The sequence below is a fragment of the Callorhinus ursinus genome, unplaced genomic scaffold (genome assembly GCF_003265705.2).
Source record: "Callorhinus ursinus isolate GAN/ISIS: 27379988/994484 unplaced genomic scaffold, GSC_fseal_2.0 scaffold24, whole genome shotgun sequence".
In the NCBI taxonomy this organism is placed as follows: domain Eukaryota; kingdom Metazoa; phylum Chordata; class Mammalia; order Carnivora; family Otariidae; genus Callorhinus; species Callorhinus ursinus.
Window position 1 is genome coordinate 6,059,689 of NW_027397086.1, and position 9,484 is coordinate 6,069,172.

At 38.1% G+C, this 9,484-nt stretch overlaps 1 protein-coding gene across 7 annotated transcripts in view; it reads left to right on the plus strand.

Moving 5' to 3' along the window:
* Positions 1-9,484, plus strand: part of MAPKAP1 (MAPK associated protein 1) — a 231,990-nt gene that overhangs the window by 41,745 nt on the left and 180,761 nt on the right. For all 7 annotated transcript variants that reach the window (XM_025888054.2, XM_025888053.2, XM_073905740.1 and 4 more), the window contains one exon: positions 1,865-2,013. In XM_025888054.2, coding sequence (XP_025743839.1) covers positions 1,865-2,013 — 149 coding nt within the window. The remainder of the gene's footprint in view (positions 1-1,864; positions 2,014-9,484) is intronic.

Below are 9,484 nucleotides of genomic sequence, written 5' to 3' on the forward strand. Positions count from 1 at the left end.
GTCAGCCCCTGAATGCACAAAGGAGGTGCTGGTCTGAGGTAGGGGCCTCGGCAGTTCATCCTTGGTAGTAGGAAGGAAGGCGGGTAGAGGTGTAGGTGAGAACATGCAAAAGGTCTCTTTTGGTTGTTTCTACTTTTCTGTGACACAGGAGGAAGGAAGAAAGGGAGGGAGGGGAAAGGAGGGAAATGGAGGGGAGGGGACAGAGGAAAGAAATGTCAGAGGTTGAGGAAAGAGGTCTAAGTTTGAATTAGTGTGAGAATGGAATTGTTAATATATCATCACTTCACCCCCAACCTTACTGATAACAGTTGTGTAACTTTGATAAGTTACTTATGTTTGCTACACCTCAGTTTGTTCATGGAGTAGTAGTAACCCATCTCTTAAGACTATTGTGAGGACAAGTCAAGGAAACACCTCGCATTGTTCCTGACCCATAGTAGGTATTTAATAAAAGGTTATTCCTTTCCAAACTGTAGCAATAAAACTGTTAATAGATTATGTGCAGAATAATACTTGTAATCTAAAATACCATGTAATCTAAAACTTTTTCAAATGTGCATTTAACATCTGTTGAACTTACATATTCAGATTCTGGAATTGGTTAGTCAGGTGCCACATTTTAAAAAAGAATTAGATCCTTTTCTCCTGGTTTGCCACTTACATTTATAGGGACTCATTGGATAAATTTGTCCCACTAGTTTGTTGAAAAGATGGTTTTAGTTACATTTTTTTAAAAGTTCTAAGTCACTATTTCAGAGTTCTGTTTGATCTCTAAGTTCAGTTTGGCTGTGCTCAAAAACGGAATGGGGTTGAACCTATTCGTTGCAGATTTTAAGATCTAGGATTGATTGATTTTAAAATTTAAGTATGGAAATTTTCTAGTATTTACAAAAATGAAAAGTGTAATAAATCTCCATGTACTTATCTAGCTACCACCTTAAATGATATTCAGATTAATATGGACACTTAAATGATCTTTGAGAAGATACGGAGCTAACTTGTCTTGATTCACTAATGAGTAAGAGCTAAAGATTCTGATTTAATAATAATTTAATTTGAATTCCTTCAGTCATTATTTTATTCATCGATTCATGCAACAAAATTTATTGAGGGTCAGCTTTGTTCATTAGTGCCTAATGGCTAAGAGCCTTGCCTGATTGCAAATATCAGCTCTGCTACTTACTAGCTGTGTTGCCTAAGGCTGATCAGAGTATTCTAAGCTTCAGTTTCCACATTGGCAAAATTAAGATAATGCTAGTATCTACCTCATAGGCTTGTTAGGAGGAGTAATTGAGATACATCAGCTTGCTCAGTAAGTGTTAGCTGCTCTTATTATAAGTATCATATCTCCTTTTCCTCCTCATCATTGTCTTCCAGAGTTGGTGCTAGGTGTCATTGGAGAGTATGAGAGGATTAAGACATAGACCTTCACCTTGAACTAAAATTCCAAAATCCCATAGTATTAGAGCCAGGGGAGATTTTTAAGATTATCTAGTTCGGCAAGCCCAGAGAGCTTTAGTGAATTGTCCAGTATCACAACATCTCTTAGTGGCAGAGCCAGGCCAAAGCCCAGGTCCTTTAGCTGTGAATGCTCTTGTTACAGAACGGCTGCTCTGTTGGTTTGACTCTGCCCCACTCCTTAAACCCCAGTCCTTCTAAACTGACAGTCCTGACCTGTTTTTCAGGACTCTCTGCCTTTTCAGTGTGCAGAATCAAAGTATATGTGAGGCTTTTTGCACATATCAGACCTGAATATGCCCTGGACACTCTCCGTAAGGTTCCAAGGAAGACTTGCTAGGGAAGGTAGACAGGCGGTCTCTCTGTGTAATTACAAAGATGTTTTTATCTTCCTCTTGTATCACAGCCCAGGAGTTAAAGTCACTGTTTGAAAAAAAGTCCCTGAAAGAGAAACCTCCAAGTTCTGGAAGGCAGTCAATATTATCTGTACGACTAGAGCAGTGCCCTCTGCAGCTGAATAATCCGTTTAACGAGTATTCCAAGTTTGATGGCAAGGTAAGTAAAAATAAAACTTTGTCTTTTTAAATAAAACCTCAGTTGAGTGGAATTGTTTTTGTTAGTGTTATTATATTAGATTTAAGATTTCAAAAACAACTCAAAGTAATTATAGAATGTCGTTCACACGTCTATGACCGAGGATGTAAGAAGGTCTGAATTTGGGCTTAATACTGTTTCCACAGCAGTATGTTTGGGGGATTAAAACAAAAACAGTCTTGAGATATTTGGACGTGTATTTTTTCCCCCTGTTTCATCTTCCAAGTATACTTGAGCATTTGGGTTGGTTGGGTTGTGGTTAATCAAGGCCTGATTGTGTTGGGAAAGCTTTGAAAGTGGTTCCAGGGAGGCAGTTTGCCTTGTTTTGGTCTGGTTCTTTATTGTAACTGTAGAAATTGTTGAGGTTAGAGCTTCATTTCAGAATTCTAGGCCGTTGTTTTTATGTCAGTATTTCATTGTAGGGAATCTTGTTTGACACTCGTTATGCAGGATGACTTAATTTTTTTGTTTGTTCTAATAATTTGCAGTTTAAAAATTAAAACGTGTCTATTTTCCTTTTAGAAAAATGGCCACTATTCTAGACGGAGTCTAGTTGCACTTGCAGCACCCTCTCTCCCGACATTCCCTGCCTCCTGTGTCTCTGCGTGGAGCTGAGCTGGGCTTCTTTCAGGAGACAGTAGCAGTTGATTTTTATATTTATTGCCATTATATCTGCTGTCTGGCAGTGGCTTGGGGGTGCTGAGTGATAGCTTGTTGCCTGGAGGGGTTGCGTACAATTTGTCTTATTTTAACACCACTGCAATTAATAAGCATACAGGCTCTTTGCTTATGTTTGCATTTTTTTATATTCAACTTCTGATTATGTGCTGGTTCTGTCAGTTGTCATCTTTGAGCAAGGAGATGTTTTCTCTTCGAAACACTTTTACCTCATGAGGCTCAGCATGTTTCCATATGTTTAAGGAAGCTTATATGGCCATGGGCAAGTGAGATTATTGATGTTGATGGGAAAGGAAAGCCAAGAACTAGAAACAAAATGTGTAAGTTACATAAAGATACTAATATGCTCAGGAGTTGCCCCCCCAAAAATCTGAAAGGACTTTTAGTAAATGAGAGATTGTATTGTAAAGCTTCTCTTTAGCCTGCCCCTCCCAGGACTCCTGTTTCTTCTTGTGGAATGTAGCAAAGAGAAGGAAGGGCCCCCTAGGGGACAATAATGTCAGGTCTCTGGAAAATGGAGAGTTGGACTGTAGGATTTGTTTTTTAAATACTACAGTTGATTCATTTAGATATGTTTGTGAGCATTATTATTGGAATTAGGTTACATGGCTGGAATTTATTTGCTTCCAGTTGTCTGATACCATCTCATTGTTTGAGGACGTAATTGCTGGAATAATTACTATGTAAAAATACTTTGATGCCAACAAAATAGCACAGGTCTTTTAAAATATTATGTCCTAGAATTCTTATTATACCATTAGATTTTATTTTATAAATTGCTTAGCTTTGGATTTGACAGAAAGTTATAAAGTGTCCTTGGTATGTATCTAACTTTTGAAGTGCCAAGGAGAAATTTAAAAAAAAATGTGAAGAAGCCATTTCCTAGGTCACAAAGGAATTATTTTTACTAGATGTGTTTATACTTAAGGCTCTCCATGCTTTTGTGATATCAAATCTATTTGTAATCAGCCAAGGATATGTGCATGGAGCAGTCACCATTACACTTGGATTAAGAAAGATTTATATATCGATAAGTCTATCCCATGATGCGATGCTGTTTTATTATTATCCTCCATATTACAAATGCTAAAATACAATTAAACTCTTGTTCTCATCTATTATTTAATATTGATGCGTTTGGCAGATATGTAATGAAAGTGGCTAATATTTGAAGGATATTGTACTGTACATATTAAATTAGTCTTTATCTTTGTGAAATGCATCAATATGATATTCAATGACATCTCAATGATTAGTAGAGAATTATACTTGAGTCAAGCCTTTTTGTAACCTAGAAATTAAAATGACTATTCAAATAACACCTCAAAATGATCAAATTAGCATTTTGTGATTGCATAATAATGGGATTGTAGTAGTTATAACAGCACCGTGGCTGCCTCTAGAGTTAAGATCATGTCAACCCCTTGATAATAAAGCCTTTTCTGTGAGAGTCGACTTTAATAATTTCCAGATTGATTCTTCCCTTAAATCATTTGACGTTCAGCACTAAATTTTTGTTACTGTTGTAACTTAAAATTATTTTATTTTTATTCAGCTCATATTTAAGAAGTGAAATGAGCGACCTATTTTAATGATTCACCATCTTGTCATTGAACTCCATGCTTTTTGCCTCAAGTATAAGGGTTTTTCATGACTTTGATAGTCCCTTTTTTTTGTCCTGCAAAGATTTGTTAAAGCCACTAAAATATGTATAGAGTTTTCCCGTACAAATATTCACAATGCTTTTCTTGGGAATAACGCTTGCCTTATTTACATAATTAACTGAGTTGCTTAGGTCTCTTGGGCAAATGATACATAATTGGAGAGAGAAGGGGACAGGGAAGAGTTTGGGGTCTAATTAAATATGCTAAAAAACTACTTAATTATGTATTTCCTCAAGAGACTGACTGCTGTGAAATCCTCAAGATTAAACGTTAGATTTGAAAAAAGGTTTTTGTTTTTGGTATGGCTTTACAATTACATTGTAGGTAAGCCAGCATATCTAGTGTCTTTAATGGTTTGTGCAAACTGGATTGTTGTTGGTTTTAGTGATTCTAAGGGTAAGCATCTTTTAGCTATTGTGCTAAATTAAAGCGAATACTTTCAAATAATTTGTGGTTCCTGTAGCAGGTTAATAATTTCATTTTTAAAAATAATGGTTGATTAATAATTTCTTAGAGGCATACATTTGAGAGGGAAAGGCTGTGCTTAGGCATGTGCTTTGTTGTAATTTTAACAATTTTTTGGATTTGGTTTATTATTATGTTTATATTTTCTCTTTGGTAAATTGGCGATGCTATCTGTGACCTGTTTTAGATTCATTGATTATTAGTAACTCTCTTTACTGATCATTTGAAAAAAGTCCCAAATAGATTGCAAGTGGTTTTAGGGAACGTTTGGTTGCACAAGGCAAAACCAGGCTCAGCCATCTGCATTTTTTGGGCGTGTTGAAAACAGGACCTCAAATAGCCTAATTAACAAAATCTCTGTTCTAGAGATTGAGATAATCAGAAAACTTGTGACAGTCCTTCTGATTTCACTGTATATGGGAATTGTTGGGTGTGACAAGGAGTTGCTTTGAGGTGATGAGGGAGTGGGCTCTACTGGTAAGTGAACACTCATTCAGCACTTAAATATAAGTATCCCCGAATGTGTGGATTTCTGCCCAGTCTTTCTACCTGTTTCAAGTGAGGTCATGTTTTTGCAAGTATCTAACCCTTTCCATTCCATGCCTTATCACTTAACTTGAGAAACTTGCTAGTACATCACCACTCTTCTGGTTAAACTGAGTTTGCAAATATTATCATCGTTAGTAGACCGTTCGAATTTTTTCTTTATTTATTTCAAAAAAGATTTTATTTATTTACTTGAGAGAGAGAGCAGGTGAGAGAGAGAGCACCAGTGTAGGAGCAGAGGGAGAAGCAGACTCCCTGCTGAGCAGGGAGCCCAACTCGGGGCTCAATCCCAGGACCCTGGGATCATGACCTGAGCCGAAGGCAGACACTTAACCAACTGGGACACCCAGGCGCCCCTTATTTTATTTTTTTAAGTAAGCTCCACACCCAGCTTAGAGCCTGGTGCAGGGCTTGAACTACAACCCTGAGATCAAGACCTGAGCTGAGATCAAGAGTCAGCAGCCTAACTGACTGAGCCATCCAGGCACCCCCATTAGAATTTTAAATACCCATTTCCTGTCAGTAGAGTTACTAACAAAGAAATGATATTGATTATCCATTGTGACATCTTGGTCAGGTTTTCCATCTCCAAACCTCAGTTTCTTTACCTGTTAAAGAAATGAGAGTTCCCTTCTCACAAGGCTGATGAGACCATCAAATAGGATAATAGTAGGATAGAGCACCTAGCACAATGAGAAGCAGTGTAATTTACTTTGTGACCTATTTTGTATTAAGACCTGAGTTTGAATCCTGGCTCTACCACTTAACAGTGTGACCTCAGGCTAGTTACTTACCCTCTTGAAGCTCCAGTCCTCTTATGTGGGTTGAGATGATGATAATATATCTTTCTCATGAGGATTAATTGAGTTAAGGTCTGTTTACCAAGACATGTAGCACATCATAGGAAGCACTCAACAAATATCCCACTTCTGCCCCTCTCTGTAAAGGATGGGGACCAGTGACGTCCCTTCTATGTTCTTCATTAGATTATTGAGTGAGAGGAAATGTGTTCTTGAAACAACAAGTTTAGAATAGCATCGTTAAACAAGATGTGCAGCAGACCGGGTGAAGGCCTCTCTGACGTCCGGCGAGTTCAGTGAGGTTTTGGCCTTTAACTTTAAATAGGAAGATTGAGTCAAGTAATGACTCCTTTTTTTTTTTTTTTAAACATCATAGGAGAAGGTAGTTCAGTATTAGTTATTGTTTGGCAGTTTACTAAAATGTTAAATATTTATTTGACTCAGCTAAATTCTACTCTAAATATAAGGAGAATGTTTGCCTTAACAAGTGCTTAAAAAAGCAGAACCTGTTCTTGTTCATATAGACAACTGTGACTTTGATTGTGTTAACTTATTAGAAAGTAACCATTTCTCTGTTAGAAACTGTTCTAACCGAAGCTGCAGAGAGCATGGGGGAAGGGATAATTCATGAGTGCTAATTGCTTGGCTGTTAATTTTCATAAGTGTTGATAGAAGCAGTTCCTTAAATTAAACTTTGTTTAAAATGTATCAGGGGAAATATTCCACAATGTCGAGCCTGAAGTGAAAATTAATATGAATGCTGTGGCAATTAACACATACTGGTTAATAGCTTTTAGCAGCATTTTGGGATGATAGTCCTTAAATACATTTTTGCATGCTGCTCTTGTTTCAGCATTGTTCCAGTCTATGTCTGGATAATTATGAACAAATGTTTTCTACAATCATTGGCATTAAATAGCTCTCTTCAAAGAAAAGTCACTTAAAACTTCACAGAAAGACATTGAAGCCTCTGAGAAATGTGGCAAACTCAGTAAAGGTCAGCAAATTGAAATTGTGTTTAAAAAAATTGCCTCAAGAGGAAAATGCTCCTCATTTGAACTTGGAATATTTGCTATTATAATGGGAATGGTCCGCTCTAATATGTTAAGTGACTTTAGTTCAGGGTCTCTTTCCAAAAAATTATAATCTGGACTTTATTGCTGGTTATGTTTCTAGACAGCAGCTTTTGCTTAGGGCTGCCTGAGCTGAGGTGTGGTCTTGAGCCTAAGAGCCTTCTGGCTTTTGAGTTTCTTTCTTTCTTTTCCACCCCTTAAGTTGACCAGCCCCCACCCTTCAATAAAATTGCTCCGAGGTTCACTTGTTTAGTGCCCATCCAGAGACAATCTAAAAGTGTTTTGAATTAGGGCATTTTGAATTAGGTTCTATATGTCCTGCTCTTCCATTTGCTTCTTTTTACATACCTCTTTTTTTTTTTTTAAAGATTTTGTTTATTTATCTGAGAGAGAGAGAGCAAGAGAGCATAAGGGGGAGCAGCAGGCTCCCTGCTAGAGGGGAGCCCAACGTGGGGCTTGATCCCAGGACACTGGGATCTTGACCTGAGCCAAAGGCAGACACTTAACCCACTGAGCTACCCAGGCTCCCCTTTACGTACCTTTTTTAAAAAAGGAGAGTAAGTCCCAACATCATTTTAGCAGTTATTCCCTCGGCATCTTATCTGTGACTGTATTTTGTTAGTCTTCTTTTTCACATACCAGTTTTTATTAGTCTGTTCTATTTCTTTTTTGTTAAGATTTTATTTGTTTATTTATTTATTTTTATTTATTTATTTGAGAGAGAGAGAGAGAAAAGGGAGAGTGAGCACGAGCAGCGGGGAGAGGGAGAAGCATACTCCCTGCTGAGCAGGGAGTCTCATGTGGGACTCAATCCCAGGACCCTGGGATCATGACCCGAGCTGAATGCAGATGCTCAACCCACTAAGCATTCCCAGGTGCCCAGTCTGTTCTATTTCTAAGGGAAGATATTAGATATTTGCTATCTCTTTACTATGGTATACTAATAGAAGTACCAAATTCATTATTTTAAAAACATCTTTTAATGAGATTATTTTCCCCTTACCATTGTATTCGTGTATTTCTCTTCTTGCTTGACATTGTACTGAAAATCCCAAGGAGAGATTTGGGGATTTCTTTCTGGGTGGTATTCAAAATGAATTAAACAGGAATCTTGCAATGGAAGACAGTGTTTTCAGCATTTGACTCCGCAGTTAAATTCTGAAGACTGAGTTCTTAAAACTAGCTTACTCCATTTGAGCTCCTTCTGTCCAGACCTTGTTTCTGCCACTCTGTAGGGGCTTCCTCTGATTTGGAACAATCTTCTAGAAATTCCTGTCAGAGGTAGAATTGATCATTAGTTTTAGAGGCTTTTCAAAGGAAGGCAGAATTTTGCAGTAGGAAGAACATATTTGTCGGGCTTGAATTAGAATTCCAACTTTGCCGTTTACTTGCTGGGTGATACCAGGCAAATCACTTTACCTTTTTTTTAAGATTTATTTATTTATGAGAGAGAGAGAGAGCACAAGCAAGAGGGGCAGAGGGAGAGAGAATCCCAAGCTGACTCCACACTGAGCACGGAGCCCGACACGGGACTCAATCCAAAGACCCTGAGATCATAACCTGAGCCAAAACCAAGAGTTCGTTGCCCAACTGACTGTGCCACCCAGGCGCCCCTCACTTTACCTCTTTGAGCCTGTTTTCGTATGTATAAAATTAAGTTAATGTTATCTTTAAATGTTGTCACTAGGATTTCATGAAAATGGGAAATGCATACATAACAAAGTGCCTGGTGCATGGTCAGTGCTGAGAGGTTTATTAGTTTCCTTTCATTTTACCACAGTTCCATTCATTTGCTTCGTATTTAGTGAGGGCCTACTATGTACCAGACACTGTTAAGTAGAATCTGGATTCAGTGGTGAGCAAAAACATAACCTGGTTTCTGACCTCATGGAACTTTTTCTCTTGGCTGGAAGATGTTATGTAAACAGTCACCCAACTGAATGCAAAATTGCCATCATAGTATAATCACAACTAATTAATTACTAAGTACCAGGGAGAGATAGTTGGGACCTTCAGAGTGTTATCATAGGGGCATCTGACCTACTCTAAGGGGTCAGGGATGGTATCCCTGTGAAGGTGACTCTTGATTTGAGAGCTGAAGGATGAGTAAGAGCTAAGTAGGTGAAGGGGGAGGAGAAAGGATGAACAGAGGGCCTGAGGGCAAGGGGTAGCTTGGCAGTTTTGAGGAACCGGAAGAAGGGTGTGT